At 46.8% G+C, this 19,125-nt stretch overlaps 1 protein-coding gene across 1 annotated transcript in view; it reads left to right on the top strand.

Annotated features, from left to right (window-relative positions):
- LOC120827607 (glutamate receptor ionotropic, NMDA 2A) overlaps window positions 1-18,690 on the top strand; it is a 56,120-nt gene extending 37,430 nt beyond the window's left edge. Inside the window, exon 3 of the mRNA XM_078084118.1 lies at window positions 18,157-18,690. Coding sequence (XP_077940244.1) covers window positions 18,157-18,327 — 171 coding nt within the window. The 3' untranslated portion in view covers window positions 18,328-18,690. The remainder of the gene's footprint in view (window positions 1-18,156) is intronic.
- Window positions 18,691-19,125: the final 435 nt, after the last annotated feature.

Here is a 19,125-nt window from a genome sequence, read left to right as displayed (position 1 = left end):
AGCGTCAGAGGGGAGGGGGGAGGGGGGGGGCAAGGAAGCAGGAGAGAGGGGGAAGGAAACAAAGGGAGGGAGGGAGCAGGCGGAGTTCCTGTGAAATCGAGCTTAGTTGGGCCGACTGGGATGAACTGCCCGCAGGCGACCTGACCTTGGTTATGAGACACTGACACGCACACATTTAACCCGCGGCGCACTCGCACATTACACACATATTGTGCGGCATCACCTCTTTCCCTCTGACTAAGTGCGTTCTGTCTCTCCCCCCCCCGGCCTGATCCCTCCAGTATCAGCAGCATCTCGGTTCTCTTCCCTCGGCCAGGCGAGGACGTGGAGAGTCGATAACCTTTATCTCCTCTGTCCACGCTTTTCATAACGACAGCCTCCTCACCTCCTCTCCTTCTCCCGCCCCGGGCTCTCCTTCTCCTGCCCAATTAGCCTGTTGCGGCTAACGGAAGGATGACTCTCTGTGTGTGTGTGTGTGTGAGTGTGTAACAAGCATGAAATAAGATTTGGCCATCCAGCCGATTAGCTGCGGTTGCTTCCTTGGAACGACAAAAAGAGGACAGAGAATTGCAAAGCTCGGACACAAAGAGAGGGACGGATAGAAAGCCGAAACGATCATCAGCGTGTCGTGACGATGGCGACGGGGAGCTCTTGATATCGAGAGTGAAAAGCAAACACGACTGGAAGACACTCCTTCAGGTTAATGTGGCTCAACTGTCGGCGCAAAGCACCCGACTCCGTGCTCCAATTCTCTTATGTGTCTATTGAATAACGAGAAATTCCTCTATATTCCTTCATATGAAAAGACTCTATGTCGTGATCTATCACGTCAAATGAGAAATTGAGAAGTCAGTCAGATGACAAAATGATGCAGTAAATGTTAGATTGTAATGTAAGTGTAAGTGCAGATGGATATTTTTGTTGGAGAATCAGTTTAAATGTTCAGTGACTATCACATGATCCCCCGCGCTGCACGTACTGTATCCCCGACTGCCCACCGCCGCCGCCGCCGCCGCTGCCGCCTGGCAATTGGATTTGGGGATATTGTAGCAAAGAAGGCGTTTTGATGCAGATCTCGTGACAGTAATATTAATATCGTAGTGGTTTTACTCTACAGAACTTCCCAAAGCGGAGCGGGTTAGGAGAGGGGCAAGCGCACCTGACCACCACCTGTATTATATATATGATCAGGTGTATACCTGCAGTACTTTGCTTCCTTAGATTGATACTTGTTGCAGGAGCGTCTTCTTTGGGAGGTGAACGTAGGAGGTCACAGAGGGTCAGATAGTTGCTCGTACCAATAGATGCTCGTACCAATAGTTGTTCGTACCAATAGATGCTCGTACCAATAGTTGTTCATAGCAATAGATGCTCGTACCAATAGTTGTTCGTACCAATAGATGGTCGTACCAATAGTTGTTCGTACCAATAGATGGTCGTACCAATAGTTGCTCGTACCAATAGTTGTTCATAGCAATAGATGCTCGTACCAATAGTTGCTCGTACCAATAGATGCTCGTACCAATAGTTGTTCGTACCAATAGTTGTTCATAGCAATAGATGCTCGTACCAATAGATGCTCGTACCAATAGATGGTCGTACCAATAGTTGCTCGTACCAATAGTTGTTCATAGCAATAGATGCTCGTACCAATAGTTGCTCGTACCAATAGATGCTCGTACCAATAGTTGTTCGTACCAATAGATGCTCGTACCAATAGTTGTTCGTACCAATAGTTGTTCATAGCAATAGATGCTCGTACCAATAGATGCTCGTACCAATAGATGGTCGTACCAATAGTTGCTCGTACCAATAGATGCTCGTACCAATAGTTGTTCGTACCAATAGTTGTTCATAGCAATAGATACTTGTACCAATAGATGCTCGTACCAATAGATGGTCGTACCAATAGTTGCTCGTACCAATAGATGCTCGTACCAATAGTTGTTCGTACCAATAGTTGTTCATAGCAATAGATGCTCGTACCAATAGATGCTCGTACCAATAGATGGTCGTACCAATAGATGCTCGTACCAATAGATGGTCGTACCAATAGTTGCTCGTACCAATAGATGCTCGTACCAATAGTTGTTCGTACCAATAGTTGTTCATAGCAATAGATGCTTGTACCAATAGTTCTACGACGGCAGCATCCACCTCACATCTCCTCGGGAGCCTCGCGGATCCTTCACAACAGGCTTTTTTGCAGTCGAAGAGCAAACTCTGCCGTTGGTCGCCATGGATCAGCAGCTCGGAGCCCCCCCTCCCCTCCCCACGCCTCCCCCACCCTTTCATACGCACAGTGACGGAGCCTACTCATCACGTCTGCACCAAGATTACCCGGGAATTGGGAAATATTAATGGCAAAAAAGCGACGAGAAATAAGGAACGAGGACGAGCGACCGAGAGTCAGCTGATGCTTTAGTTTCTACTGTTCGTTTCGTCTTCGCAGAAGAAGAAAGAAGGGAAACAAAAGGCGGAGAGCACAAGGGGAAGGAGGGGTGAGGAGGTTGAGGAGGAGAAACTCATTAGTGGAAGAGTTTAAGTGGAATGATGAGTAGAAGCTGGAGGGAAGGACAGGATGAGATAAGACAGGATTTAGAGTGGGAGAGAGAAGGGAAGGAGGGGAGAAGTGTCACTTTAAACATTCTTCACTGGGCACAAACCTTCATCCCTGTTTATATTTAGTAGGAGGATTCATGCAGTGGCTGTAAAATATGACTTTCAGTCATTTAACAGGGTTCCACATTAGTTCATTTGTATTTTTAGAGATATTCCTTCTTAAATGAGGATTTGTCAGGACATTTTGGACTGAACATTTATCAGATGAACCAGAACTGCTGCTGGCTGTTTGGGAGCCCTCAGCGTAATCGCCTGCTCAGGGACGCCGCCCCCTCGCGGCCCTGTGTGAGATGCTAAAGATAATGGATGGATGGACACGTATAGGCCCATAATCGACCGCCCCGCGGACGCAGCGGCCCACCGGCGACGGGGATTTTGCGCATTTTGCCCGCTGGGCAGTGCATGCCGGAAAGAATTAACATTTTTAAAGATACCTACAGGCGATACACAAGAATCATCCCGCAGTTTCTTCTTCCTCTTCTCTGCCCGCGATCCTGTGGCCTTTTTGGTGCATTTCTTTCTGAAGTTGTGTAATATTATAATGTCTCTCTGACAGAACTTATTTTGTAATGATAATGGTCCAATGGCTCAAAACATGACTGTTATTGCTCGGGTATATTTTAGTTTTCTTAAAGAAACGCTGAGTCTTCCAATAAGCCCCAATATGAGCTTTGCACCGGTGCGAGAAAGTTCACCCGAGCTTAATGGCCCGACATTCTGTTATCTCCCACTTGACTCCGTGGTGAAGTTTTCACTGTCGTGCTCTGGCTGCAAATAAAGCCGAGTCCAAAGAAGTCCTGAGCCTGTGTGACTACTTCTCAGAAACCTCCCTCTCTCTGAACACACACACACACACACACACACACACACACACCTGGCTTCTCAGAGACCCGTCAATGTCGTCCCATGGGGCTTTGCAAGAAGGATGATGTGATTTTCTCAGCTTCCTCAAATACCACACACACATTTTCAAACACACACACACACACACAAGCAAACACATGGATGGACCAATGAAAGTAGCCTCATCATCCCTCTTGGAGGCGAATATGTGTGTGTGTGTGTGTGTGTGTGTGTGTCCTGCGCCCTGAGACTCGGCGCTGCAGGCTGTCTCAGTACTGTGGGAATCAATCATGATTCTTTTTACGTAATTATGATTCCGGCATGTTAACTGTGTGCATGCGTGCGTGTGTGTCCACGTGTTTGCGTAACTAAATCCCTTATCTCCACTTGTCCCACTTGGCTTGCACACCTAAAGAATAATATGCATGAAAAATCACACATAGCCCACTTTTCCCTCAAACATTTGACTTTAATGTTGGCACATCCTCAGAAAGCATCATTACGTTTGTGATGTACGGCAATCATGTTACTGCCTTTTCATGCCCGGGGGGGCCTTGTTTATCAAATTCAGATGTAAGTGCCATGAAAATCCCGCTTTCTGACACGCATGCCGCCCCGCTGCTGCTGCTGCAGCTGTGTGTGCTTTGTTTGTGGGATTAATGCTCGACGCTGAGCTTCAATGCGGTGATTACTTACTGTGAGTACTCAACCCCGTCTTCCCTCTTTCACTGAGCTCACTGATTTCACACCTTCTACCAGCATTACGTCAACGCATATTTAATGCTTTTCCGCCTGAGGTCAGTTGATTTTAACAGTCCTCCCTCGCGCTGTAGGACTATTTATTAGTTTATATTGCTGCTGCATCGCTACGCAGTAAGAAAGGTCCGTCTGACTTGGCTTTTTGGGTGTCTCGAGCACCAGGAGGCCGAGTAGCATCTACTTCCAGGCGTGTTTGGAATCACTTGGTGATCGGTTGTGTCAGTGACATAAAGGTTTAAGCTGCAGAAATAGAACGTAGGCTACAAGCAGGACTCAGCCGCTTACCCAAAGTCATTTATTCCAACAAGCACTGCAATGGATTGAGGGGGGGGGGGCAGAGAAAGTGACCGTCGGCAGGTAGCAATTACACACACACACACACACACACAAAGTTTCCAGCCAGGGCGATTCTCAGCATCCCTCCATAATTATGTTGAGCTGTTGCCCAAATACGTATCGATCGCCGCGGAGCCTCGAGTGAACCTGCCAACGCACACGGCGCCCTGTGCGGGTCTCGCTGCAGTGAGACGGGTCGGAGGGACACGGGGGGATGGTGATGAAGAGGACAAAAAAAGAGCAATAGGGGGGGAAAAAACGAAAAAAAAAGGAGGGAGAGTGATGCGGCCGTGAGGGAAGAGAGGGAAAGATGATGAGAGAGACAAGTCGACATGTCTTCTTTGTACCAATGGAGGACCGCTGATGTTTAGATGATGAGCTAATGATCAATTATTTATGAATTAGAGTTAAGACCAATTAGCTGCAGAGTTCATATTACTTTGTGTAGACACATTTTTCAACAGTGACTTGATTCATTTATTTAATGTCATTTTAGTTCTACTTTGTCGAGATAATATTTTTTTACTTACCTATTTTTTTACTTTCCTTTCAAAATATTTTTCAACCAATATGTTGACCTTTTCTTTCCATTACCCTTTTTCAAGTTAACAGTTTTTGACTCTTTTTCAAAACATTTTTCAACAGAATCTTTTTATTACATATTTTAAGCTTATTTTTTCCCCGAAAAAAACATTTAACATTTTTCGACTTCTTCAAAAACATCCTTCAAATGACTTCTACGCGACATTCTTTTAGCTACATTCTTTCTTTAACAGTCTTTTCAAAACACGTTTGATGTTTTTTGATGAAACACCAATAATCTTGTTCTTATTTTGACATGTACAGCTTACGGTTTGTAATGTAGTTTCATAAATATTACAAAGCGGGCCAGATAACGCTGTAATGTTATTAGAAAAACTGTCTCTGGATGTGATAAACCACAACTGAAATCTGAATTTGTTGTGCTACAGGACAATGCTTTATTGTGCCATAATAGGCTTCATTTGGTTTTACTGTTATTAAAAGTTCAAGGCAGGTTTGCCTGAACCGATTACAGAGAAAAACAAACGGAGGGAGGAGCGATGTGGAGGGGATGTTGGAGAGAGATCTGGTCATTTGCAGTGGAAAAAAAGACCCCCTTCCGCCCACCTGCCCCCGGAGTGTTGAAAACACCAACACAGCAATGCAAAGCTGCTTAATAGCACAACAATGGGGGCGAGTTGGCTGGTGGCTGCTGTGCACAGACAAAGCGATCTCTTCTTACTCTTTACCCGCAAATACCTGTGGCCGAATGAATGTACAAGACAGCTACGAGACCCACGGATGCTGGAAGCGGTTCCCACGGCAACGGAATTTAAACAAGAACCTTCTTGTCAGGGTTCCTCTCAGAATCGATAGAAGGTCAAACATTTTGGGGATACGCCACAATGCCACAATGTGGGTTTTCTAGGCCGTCCAATGTAGGGTTCCGAGTGGAACGTTTCACCTTTATAAAAGGTTCTAGACACTAAAAAGATCCCTCCTCAAAGCACAAGCCAAAGAACCCTTTGTGGTTGCAGGTAGGACCTTTATTTCTTTGTGCTTTCCGTAAAACTGTGATGGGCATACAAAATAAATCCTTCCTGTGTGTCTTTCTCCTTCTATACCTAATAGAAAAATAAGATCCATGACTGCCTCAGCGCTACTGGACCTTTTAATGGGCGGTCCACTCGTGTGTGTGTGTGGTTTGCCGCTGGTTGTACCAGTGGGGATGTTCTACAGTCATCGATCTATCTCTAATCGATTCTTGGCAGGCAGCTCATGGGCATCGGCAACCCGTCTGTCCCGCTCTCCTGTCTCCTCCCTCTGCCACTGTATTCTGGGCATCAGTTTTTTTTTTTTTCGTCGGGGTCCGTGTGGTGCTTCAGAAATTGGACCCAGTTGCTGCCTCAGCACTTCTCTGGCCAGCCGCTGCTACTAAAAAGAAACGAGGGAGTGACAGAAAATGATTAACTGCGGAGCAGTTAGAGAGAGAGAGAGAGGGCGAGAGTGACTGAGGAGACCTTTGGTGGCCGTGTGAGTTATGTCAGGTGTCTTCCAGAAGCCAAGGTAGAAGTATCATTATGTTTACAACACGGAAGACGCTCATGTGGAGAAGGTCAACGTGGTGCAGCCTGCCAAGCGTGAGAACCTGGACAGAGACGGCTGAGGAGAGAAGGGAGGGAAGCGGTGGGGGGAGGGAGGGAGGGAGGGAGATTGAGCAGCAGAGGTAAAAAGAGGGCGTCGGGGAGAGTGCAGCTTAGTAAAAGCTGCTCTCATCCTTTGAATGGAGGGTGTGATGGAAGGTGATACTCTAATAGGATAAAGGGCCGACAGATAAAGAGATCAGCTCTCAGTCGGCCATCAGGTCCTGACGCAGGGCCCGTCAGATAAAACCTCTGCTTCATTCAGAGTCCTTTCAGGGGGGGGGGGGGGGTCTGGTGCCCCGCCATGCTAATCGGAGTACCTGACAGAGGGATGGAATATGACCAGATCCTATTATTCTGAAGATATAAACACATTAGGTAAAAGCAGATATCCATTAAAGTGACTTCATTTAGTCATCGGCTGGTTATGCTCTAATGTGTAATCCATGAATGGCCAAAGCTGCCTTACCAGCTCAAAATAGAAATTGAAACAATCCGACGGTGTGATAGTAAAACATGAAAGTAGAATACCGTTATTTTCATTGGGTGCTACATGGAGAATGCAGTACACACTTTTTTGCAGATGAGAAACCTGCATGTCATGTGTCTGATAAAATGCGAGTAGTCAACCCTTCTCTAGCGTAAATAAGACAAAGCGTTGACTGGAAAGATGTGGGTGTACACTACGTGCTTTGTCTTTGAAAGGAATGCTGTGAAACCTGGACTATTGGCTTCCAGCTCACACATCTTGTGTCCTTCCACTAATTAAAAGGTCCTAAACACACCTCAATTTAAGCTTGTTCATCTTCTTAATGTTTGCAAAACCCTAAAAACCACGGCAATAGATTAGGGCTGTCAATAGATATTTAAAAAATGTACTAATTAATCGCACATTTCGAAATTCATTAAGCGCGATTAATCGTGTTAATTGCGTTAAAATATTTTAATCTCAGCCATTGATCGCATAAATGAACGTGTTGATAGCCCTACTATGGATACATTCTTGTGAACGAAATGCCTTTGTAACAAACACTTCAGTGCAGTCGTTTTCTCGCGATCTGCATGACCTCTGGATACTTTTATTTATTCAGAAAAGATTTCCCGTGCACACCACACTGTCTTCACATTAATTCTGCTCTCTTCTCAAAGAGTGACAAACATTTCTAACCCTGGGACCTCAGCATTTACAGTTATACTACTAAATATTATATTTGACATTTGACTAATGGATATAGTTTGCATGCACACATTCTCTTTTCCCATATTCCGTTCCCTTTTCAAAAATACGCCTAAGTAAGTGTTTCTGTGGATGTGGAAAAGTAGAAAGATGAAAAGACACCGTTGAGATGGTTCTTAAACCACATAAAAGCAGTGCAGGGTGGCTGACATCAGCAGACGGCTTGGTGAAGAGATGGATAAATAGGACGGATTAATCAGTCACCGGCTGACAGGTGCAGCCTGCAGAACAAAAAGGAAGTGAAAACAAACCCGGGGAAGAAAAATTGGAGCGAGACAAAGCGGGACGACAAAAAAAAAAAAAAGAGTTTAAAAAAACAAAAGCAGTATGATGAAAGAAATAATTCATCGTTGAAAGTGAGAGAAAAGAGATCGAGCGAGGGGGGAGGGGTGGTGGGCGATGCTAAGTTTTCATTGTGTCTACGACTGAAATTGCACCACACAAGCAAGGAGGCTGTAACAGGACAAAGACGGTGCTGCGCGGAGGGGACGGGGCAACGTAGGAATGGACAAAGACAAAGGGGCGAACGAGAGGGACGTCTGCTGTTAGACACCACGGACCCAGGACACAAGAGGCGAGGACGGCAGCGCGTTTGAAAAAGGTTCCCCGCTGGAACACGAAGGAAGGGGAGAAGGTGCGGCGTTGCCAAAAGCGACTGCGGGGGCCACAGTCGCTGACAACACAGATGATGCGGTTCATTCTCACACTAACAAACCTACTCAGACACGTCGTGAACAACAAGCCACTCAGCTGCCTTTGATTAAAGCAGACGGCTTTGCACCAAACCTCAACGCAGGCCGTCTTCTGCAACTTACATCCCCGCCGTAGTTACTGCACACGTGTGGTGAAGCAGGTGAAGCGCCACCAGAACTAACTTCAAGTCTCTATTTTTAGGACTGGCGAGGTCATAATCATCTTCTGGACCCCCCAGTTTTACTCGTGTCTGACATTTTAGGCCTTTTATGGACTGCAAATGAACCACGTGTGAGGTCATTAAAATCCTGCAACCAGACTCTCTTCCAGTAATGAATGACCTCCATGTAAAAACAAACGCTCAATCAAGGGCCTGTTGGATATCCTGTTAATAGTTGATCATGCAGTTTTAATTGAATGCCCCGAGTGAGCAGCTCTGACTGAGAGCTCAGCTGGATCAGATTCCTGTTTGTCTTGATAGGGAGTCCATCTCCTTCACCGTGGGGTTCCACAGGGCTCCGGCCCGGAGCTCTTCTTCTTCTTTGAGCTCTACGTGTGACTGTTGTCGGCGGTTTAAAATAAAATGAGAAAAACCGCAGCTTCAAACTAAGAGAGATATTAGAAATCACACAGGAACATTTTGCACAGTGGTGGGTAACCATGTCCTGTGAATAGCGCGTTAACATCCCCTTCCCTTTGCACGTAAGCTTCCCTCCGCGTTGCATGTGTGGCGTGGAGGGTAGACGCCGTGCACACATGCACACTAACACACACAAATACAGGAATGTGTGAAGCAAAGCTAAAAAAACAGTAGCCTATAGTTTTAGAATTGGCTGTAATGTGCACAATATAATGTGTGTGCTTTCATATTCTAATTCAAATGCCTCGTTTTTTCCCTCTTACACACAAACGCGTACATGCACATACACACATACACACACGTTGCTGTGCTACATTGTTAAATTGCATGGTTGCATTTTTATGTTACATTATTATGTATGTTTGAACAGTAACCATGATGTTTTCCAACATTAACCCAGTAGTTTTTTTCTGCTAAACCTAATGAATTGTTTCACAATATTAACCGGACGGCATTCAGCATTTGTGCAGGACTAAATCGAGGGTGCGTGATGTAGATACAGTGCTATTAATATGCTCAAGGGTCCTGTGAGAAATGGACCCCAGACCTTTTAAAAGCTGTGCAGCAGTTGACCAGCAGCCACTTTAACTTTAACTAACCAGTGAGTGACTTTCTGAATATGTATATATATACATTGACTCACTTATAGGTCATCATGTACTCAGAATGCTGAAAATAAGGACAACTATACTTCATTTTAATGAACACCATTATTCAAACGAGCAGCGCGAGGCAGGGATGAGCGCGGAGAAATGAAAGTGAAGGAAAAAAGGGGCGAAGGGATGACAGAGAAATATTTCCCCCCCTTCGGCTGATGCTGCAGCACATTTGTGAGCCGTAATGTCTTTCATTCAACTGGGGCAACTGTTCCTCTCCCCGGCGCACCGCACGCGTCTCCTCCTTATTTCCCTCCACGCGCATCTCGGTCCCCCGGATCTCTCGTGCTGTCCCCCCGGACACGGAGTGCGCGTGCGTCTAGGAAAACAGCAAGATGCACCAACACGGGAACACACGCATGTGTCCGCGTGTTCGTTAGTAATCCTGCAGTCCGCAGGGGGGGGGGGGGGGGGGGGTGATGAAAAGATAAAATCTCCCCGAGCCAATCACAGACGTATCACTTAACCGGCTCAGCCAATCACACGCTGATCGCATCACCGACATGAAGAAAACGCAACAGACGCAGCGGAGGTGTGAGGAGAGAACAGCTGACGAGGAGAAGGGGGGAGGGAGGAGACAGTGAAGGAGGCTCGGAGAGGAGACGACAAAGAGGGGTTCGCGGGACTGAAATAGACCAAGTCAAATGAGGAAACGAACAACCCGTTTTGGGCACTACCGGAAGTGTGCGCGCGCGTGTGGCTGCGTGCTGTTAAATGTTTCCCTGCATGTATGTGTGTGTGTGTGTGTGTGTGTGTGTGTGCACATTCTGCAGATATGAGCGTGTGCGTGTGTCCGTTTACCTCCAAAGCGGATTTGAAACTTAAGGGGCTGCAAAGTGGGTCACGGCTGCGTCTCCGCTTCCTTCGTCACCAGCGCCTCCGACTTTGAGCGGAGATCTCACGCGCCCGTGACGGCGCGCGCGCACGCACACACACACACACACACACACATAGGGACACACACTTTCCCACACGTGAACACCTTCCTGCGAGTGACACAGAATCCTCGTCATTGACCCACATTCCAGTGGAGAAGTGGATTTTTTTTGGGGGGGGGGGGGGGGGCGTCCGCGCGCGCGCGCTCGTGACCCGGTTGAGTCGCTCCCGCAGATGCTTCTCCGCGCTCACGACTCGAGTCACAAAGTATTACCGTCCTCTTACGAGAGGCCTCAGCGCGGGGGGGGGGGGGAGGGGGTGTGGGGGGGGGTCGTCAGCCTCCAACCAGCGTCACGAGGTGACTCATTTCACTTCCCTGTAATTAAGCGGGTGTTTCTTTTGTGCTCGTCGTTTTCTTCGTTCATCCGGAGAAGAATCCAATCAGGACGAAAGGTCAGTCGTCCTGACGCGCCGAGCCGACCGAACGCTTTGCGTCTCCTCCCGTCGCCAGACGCCGTCCGTCAGGTGTCTCCAGCAACACGTTGCCATGGCTACCGCCGAGCGTGAGTCCGCACGACGTCTTCTGTGCTCAACTCAGGGTTGCTGCAACATAAAAACGCAGTGGGCATTTTTTTTTTATGAAAGGAAAGCTTCTGTCTTTTGAAATAAAAAAAAAATACAAATGAAGGATTTAACGGATTGTCTGAAACTACTGATTCAACCGGCCGATCGTTCCCGGTTCTCCTCTGATGAAGGAACATGAACAACGAAGGGGGGGGGGGGGGGGAGAAAATAACCTGATGAGCTGCGCTCCATCCTTCACCTCCACCCGCCTTCAGAGGTGGCTTCATTGTTAACGCAGATGATTGTTTCTGTATCACTTGAGTTCTAGTATATTACCATCTCGTCTTCTTGTTTCCTTTCCTTCCTCCTTCCCCTCCTCCCATCGCTCCCTTCCCGTGTTGTATTCAATCCTCCTCTTCAATCTCTTCCACTCTTCATCTCACGTTTTCCCAGAAGTGAATGATCTGGGAGTTCCACTCTATTCCTCTGCGTGTGTGCGTGTGTGTGTGTGTGTGTGTGGTTAAGAGTTAACTGATGGACGGCTCCCTGGGGTGCCGTCCGTTAGGTGGCAGCCAATCAAAACCCTTTGAGAAGTCGGTGGGGTTTGGGGCAAAGCACTTACATCGTGTTATATTGCACTTTGTTAAGGCACGGGAAAGTCAGATTGTGCACGAGTGCACGTGTGAGGGAGGCTACTTCCTAAGCTAAGCTAACAAAATGCATGCATTCCTTTCCTTGTTCTCTTCTTCTGCTTCCTCCGTCCTCCCTCACTTCTTTATGCTCCCTCCTTCGTTTCCCTTCTACCCACTGGTCCCCTGACATTGGCCCTGGCTGGTCCCTCATCCATCTTCCTGCCTCTGCCCCCCCCCCCCCCCCCCCCACCCGCCCCTGTATTTGGTGATGACCATAGGAGCTGACTGATGCATGTCTGCGCCAGCGGCACAGTATTGATCGACCTGTAGTCGTACGCCAGGTTGGCAGCGAGGGCCGCGGGAGCGCGAATGTTCTCCCTTCGGTTACCTTGCCTTAAAAATGTTTCAAAACTATATTCTGTGAGTTGAATAAATCGACCTGTAGCCAAACATAGTTATTTATTTATGATGTATTAACTTTAACAAAGCTATAGTTTGAACATGTGGGTTTTCTATAAAGTGCCTGAAAATTGTTGGAGGAGCTACGTCAGATGTCTAACTTGTAGAGATATAAGCCTCAGCCTACAGTCACTTAGCCTAGCTTAGCTTAGCATACATCCTCCCTTTTTTATGGTTCACTTAGGCTTTGAAAACGAGAAACTACATAATAATTAGTAAGGTTTAAAGGCGCTAGTTTCCTTCTCTTCACAGTCTTTAATGGTTAGAGAAGGTTTTAATATCAAGCTAACTTGAGCTCTTCAGAAAGCTGTTTATATTGTTGTGGTTAAACACCAGAGGACAAGCGGCCATTTCTGGTCCATGCGAGCTGCTCAACATCCAAATGTTTGTTGAACTGGCAAAGCTAATTTGCAAGTGATATTTCCCATCACTTCATTTATTTTTTATTCTTCTCCTGAGCTTTGCTCCCTCTCTTCTTCCCCTCACGTCAGCCAGCAGAGATCAAACCCGCTCAGCTCCAATGTTGTTCCTGAAAAGTTGAAATGAACATAAAAGCGACTTTAAAAAACGGTTCCCGTCTCTCCCTGGCGTTGCCCCCGCTTGTTCCTCGGCTGCTCTTCGCCTCCGTGAATTCCAGGGCTTTTGTTCCTGGGTGAATTTGGCTTTTGAGGCCTTTGATTTTCTTCTTATTTCGGGGCAGCGGGTGTTCTTCCGTTCTGTGCTCCGGTTTGAATTGTGTTGTTTGTGTCTTTGGAATGAACGCAGCGTGATCCCCCCCCCCCCCCTCCCCCCGGCGCCGATGCACACAAAGAAATCCCTTTCACTGTGAATTGAGTGGACGAGAATCACGTGAATTCGTTCAGATGTTAGTGTGAGAGTTAAAGCGTGCGGGCGAGCTGAGCGCTTCCTTCTCGGCTAATAAACCGCTGCTCAGAGAAGATCCACCATTTCATCGCCGTGCACTTACTCATCTCCCATTCTCTCGAACCCTTTAGGGGCGGTTGCACACAGCGTGCTTCATACGGGATTACTGTATTCAATACGTTAGAAAGAATACATGCTTCAACAAGTAATCCTGACAAAGGGGCTCATGTTGGAATATTATCTGTTGAATAGAGCTTGACTGCGGGGAGGATCCTGCTGCGACTCCTAATTCAAAGACCCATTTGATCGTGATTAGCACCTCGATCACAGCATTTGACTCATTCAAAAGCCTAGCAAATACAGGGAGGAAAAGCCACCAAGGAAGTAAGAAAAGACGTTTAATTGGTATGGAAATAGGAAGGTGGGAAGGGAAAGAAGGAGGAAATAAACGAGGAGAAACGGAAATGTAGCTGCGGGATGGAATTAGGAAAGCGTGGTGGCTAGACAGCTAAAATAAAGACAATAATTATCACGTGTATTACTGTTGATATTGGCAATAATGACTTTTAGGACACTTTTCATAATGAAAAGTGAAACGTGTGGTAACAACGATTAGCAATAATATTTGTAAAAGAAATATAGATTTCTTCCCTGAGCCGCAGGCCGCTGTTCTACATTCATGTCAAACTCGGGCGGAGGCATTTGTTTGTTTGCTCTCTATTAATATAACTTTGGGTAAATGGTGTCGTTAGACTTACAATCCCACCGTCGATAACAGACGTATGCTGACGTCCCCGCAGGACTGCAGCAGCACATCCGCCTTATTATAAGAGACGGCGAGTGGGAGGGAGGCGGCGAGACGGATGGAGGGAGGCGAGAAATGGCAGCGCCCCCGGACAGAGAGACAGAGAGACGCAGAGAGGGAGGTATTGGACTTATTAGAGGAGGGGGGGCACAGAGAGAGGGAGAGGGATGATGTTATTTTGTCAGTGTTTTCCCGTGGGGGCTCGATTGCTTGTTAAAAAGTCCTGACAGAGGAACCACAGACACACGCACACACACGCACACACACACAGACACACACGCGCACACACACAGGCTGACGATCCTCCTTTGTGATAAACTTTGAGTAGGTCTCTGTCTCTCCTGTGTACGTATTATCCACTGAAATGAGCCGCATTCACGCACAAAAATAAACCTCTGGCGTCAAACAGAGCTGTGTGTGTGTGTGTGTGTGTTTGTGTGTTTTACGTGTAGCTTTAGATGTAGTTGAAGTCACTTTAATTTCTATAAAAAACAAGCAAACACTCGGTTTGCACAGAGAACGTTATTAACACCTCTCCACAGCACAGAAACACACACACGCACAAACTCACACTCATATTCACAGTAATTTAGTAAAGTCTGATTAAACTTCATAACAGAACCATCTAAAGCAGTAAACTGGCATAATGTGGAAGTAAAAGACCCGATCAAAGCAATGCTGTTAAGGCAATGAGTTTCTCCGTGGAAATAAAGAGACGGAAGGAAAAGGATGAAGACGTTTGCTTTTTGTTCTAGAGCACTTTATAAAATACACACTGCTCTCCTTCTGTGACGACGCTGCACAGAAAACAGAGCGGAGCTTTAAAGAAAAAGTTATTCAAACTAAAACCAAACAAGTTAAGAAGCTTATAGTGTATGTATACATTATTATTACCATGGTGAGTTATAAGTCAGCACCATGGCCAGAGGCACTAACACCTCAGCGGCATCAGTGCTTCTCCACACATGAACGTTTAGTTCAGTGTCAGAAATAAACATTGGTAAACATTTTCTACGCTCTGTTTGGCACCAATATGTGATATTACACCAGTGTATGTGATATTACGCTAGTGTATGTGATATTACACCAGTGTATGTGATATTACGCCAGTGTATGTGGTATTACACCAGTGTATGTGATATTACACCACTGTGTGTGATGTTACGCCAGTGTATGTGGTATTACACCAGTGTATGTGGTATTACACCAGTGTATGTGGTATTACTCCAGTGTATGTGATATTACACCAGTATATGTGATATTACACCAGTGTATGTGATATTACACCAGTGTATGTGATATTACACCAGTGTATGTGATATTACGCCAGTGTATGTGGTATTACGCCAGTGTATGTGGTATTACGCCAGTGTATGTGGTATTACGCCAGTGTATGTGGTATTACACCAGTGTATGTGATATTACACCGGTGTATGTGATATTACACCAGTGTATGTGATATTACGCCAGTGTATGTGATATTACGCCAGTGTATGTGATATTACACCAGTGTATGTGATATTACACCAGTGTATGTGATATTACACCAGTGTATGTGATATTACACCAGTGTATGTGATATTACACCAGTGTATGTGATATTACACCAGTGTATGTGATATTACACCAGTGTATGTGATATTACACCAGATTAGCCAACAATAAACCGGGCAGCTTCGCTCTTTGTTTTCCTGAAATAGAAGCAAATAAGTAAATAAAGTAAAGATTTTAAGTGAAGTACATAAAATCAAAGCATTGGGTCCTATTCTCTGCATGCAGTGCAGTATGGACAGACCTCAGTGGTGAAGGCAGTGCGATAGTTTATCCTTGAGTTAGCTGGTAGAATGATGTCTGTGTGTGTGTGTGTGTGTTTGTGCGTTCGAGCTTGTTTCCTCAGACGTTTTGAGCTCTTTTTGTTTCGCCGCAGTTATTTTTATGCCTGTCCGTTTATATTTAGCAACCGGCCACTGAGGCTTTTTTGTCAAATGTTTCTCCTGCGGTGGACGCCGCAGACACACAACGGAGCGGGAGAGGGTGTGGGCCTCACGACCCGGACTCACAATTCACGCTCATCGGTTTGTCTCTTTACTCTCCGGTGTTTTGCGCGTGTGTGCGCGTCATCAGACCAGACGTGGCGCCGTCAGCGGCAGAGGATATGAGCGCTGCTATTTATAACGCAACTTAGAGATTTGGGAGGCTGTGAACGCGACAGACACGACACGAGAGGAAGAGCGTGTGCGTGTGTGCGTGGGAAGTGGAGACTCCGGTGAAATGAGAGGACGCGATTGGCTGTTTTGTCATGTCACGGATTGAGAGCCGTCAGCGTCCTCCGCTGCTCAGTCTCCGCGTCGTTGTCCCCCGCGTCCCCTCGTGTCTCCGGGGGACCTTCCTCTCTGCCACTCGGGCTCATTCCGGCCTTCTTGCTGTACGTGTTTTGCTGACTCTCCCCCCCCGTGGCCGCCTGCTGCGTCCGCTGTCTCTTTGCGTCACATCTCTCTCTCTGTCTCGCGCCCGACGAGAACAAGCAACGAGCATCAAAGAAACATATGATGTGCAGAATTTGAGGTGCAACAGGAGCCGGCGCTACATTAGTGTGTAGTACACACACACACACACACACACACACACTCACACAAGCAGGCACACAAACCGACACAATGCTATTCACACAGCAGCGGTTATTCACAACCTGCATTAGCTTTTGCCGAGTTCATTTTGCTTTCACTTTGTTGAGTCAATACATTCTGCTTCTTGATGTTTGATGATTTTTACAGTAAACTGAACAGAATTTAATTTAATTTTAATTCCCTGTCTATGTAGAAGGTTCAGATGTTAGCAATGACAAACATACCTGGCACCCTTTCCTATTCTCTGTATCCTGTGAGTGGGCCTTTGCAGTCCTCCGTATAATGCAGCAGAGTATCGGTCGCCGCAGTGATGAAGACAGGAAGTGACACGTCTTATAGCGCCACCTCCCTGCCTCAGTTTCTACCCCATTAGAACACACACACACACATGCAGATACGATGCCATGAAAGAGCATTCGACAGTGTGGATAAAGGAGCCGGCCGAGGCGCAGTCATCATTCCACGGGCACCAACGCGGCGAAGAAGGAAAAGCTCGCGGCGCACATCGCGACGTTACATTAAACTGATTACAAGCAGAATACGCAGCTCCTACTACGCGTGTCCTTTTCCTTCCCCCCATTTATAGATGATTCAATATTATCATGGTCAAGTTTCAGCATTTGTCTTTGAATTGTATTCATGCCTTTTTTGAATCACCTGTAATGGTGCACAGGTTTGTGCATTTGTTGGTTTTCAACAGCAGCCGCTGTTCTGACGAGTGGCACCGGGCGGAAACTCTCTTTGCTTGTTCCGTTTTGCTCTTTGTGCTGCGTTCTTTTGTTCTGTGAGCCGTGTGTGAACTCTCGGGAACATTTGGAGGTAACAAGGAATCCTCTCACACAACCAACGTGACGCGCTCGTCCGGTGCTGCTGCTGCGCTGCTCCTTCTCCCCTCGTCGATCACTATTTATTGTGACTCATTTCACCTCGTTTAATAGCCTGCGCCGTAATAACTCCCCCAGTATAAATTAATAGAGTTCATTTGTCCACCTGTACCAGTGGTGGTGTCCCGGCCCGTGTCCTGGTTTGAATTAAGTGGCGAATGATTGAGGCGGGTTTAACGGAGCGGACGCGAGAGCCTCGGAGTGAATGTTCCCCTCGTTCCCCCGGAACCAGGTCTGCGGCCCGCCTGTACCACCTCGATCCAATTTGAGCTTGATTGAATCGTTCTCAGCCCCTCGACCATATATTTCCTTCACGAGAAGCATCTCAAGCTGTGTGTGCATGCACATGCGTGTGCGTGCACATGTGTTCGTGGAGTGCCAGAATTCAAAATGTTCTGCTCTCGATCAGCGTTTGAATTATCCAAAAAATTTATTTCTTTTGACTAAATATCCTCCTGCTCTCCTCTGTCCTGCCCCGGCTTTTCTCTCCTCAGGACGTGAAGTCCACGTTCTTCCAGTTCGGTGCCTCCATCCAGCAGGAGGCTCTGCTCATGCTGAACATCATGGAGGAGTACGACTGGCACATCTTCTCCATCGTCGTGTCAAAGTTCCCCGGCTACCAGGAGTTCATCAACATCCTGAAAACCACCGTGGACAACAGGTAGGATCGTTAGATGAGGTCGTACATCTGATCCAAGTTGTGTCCGAAGCCAACGAGAAGATGCAGCAGCACCAGCCTTTGCCAGATGTTGCAACCAGGTGGAGAAACCCTGGACGAAGGGCACAAACTGCTCTGAAGGGAATGCTAATGTCAGGGCGGTAATATGCTCACGGTGACGCTGCTATTCGATAATAAGAAAGTATGACGTTGGGCTTTTTTTAATTTACTCTTATTAACATCTGCGATAGTTTTGCGTGAATCCATCAGGGAGATGTTGAGATATTTAACTGGTCTGTGAATCACCGGAGATATTAGGATTCATCCTCTGGGCAACATGGATCTGTGTACCAATAAAATGTATCCATGCAAAAAAAAAATCATCATGCAAAAATGTAAACCGTTGCAGGTTCGCATCAACAAATCACAGTTACGTCTTCAGGAGGATGTTAAATAAAAGATGCGTGAGGTCATGGCTCCTGAATTCCCCTCTGCAGGCCACCAGCTGGAGAAAACCAATGCCGTGGTCTGTTTGCTGTCTGTTTGACATCCCTCCCTCTGTATCTCGGGTATTTCCTATAAACCCACTCCTCCAATTTTGTGTGCGATCGAGTCCGTTATCGCTGAGAATCTCCCCGGAGAAGTTTACGGTTCCCTTCTCCTCGACCTGGTGCCACTCAAGGCCCGACGTCCGATGGTTTGAACGCCACTATCAGCTGTACCCCAACAACAAACTAGTGCGCGGTTGGGACGGCAGAGACGGCAGAGACGGCACACTCTAAACGCATTTCATCGGTCATTCTTA

Source organism: Gasterosteus aculeatus, chromosome 11 (genome assembly GCF_964276395.1).
Source record: "Gasterosteus aculeatus chromosome 11, fGasAcu3.hap1.1, whole genome shotgun sequence".
Classification (NCBI taxonomy): Eukaryota; Metazoa; Chordata; class Actinopteri; order Perciformes; family Gasterosteidae; genus Gasterosteus; species Gasterosteus aculeatus.
The sequence above is the reverse complement of the archived record's forward strand: the minus strand, read 5'-3'. Positions and strand labels throughout refer to the sequence as shown.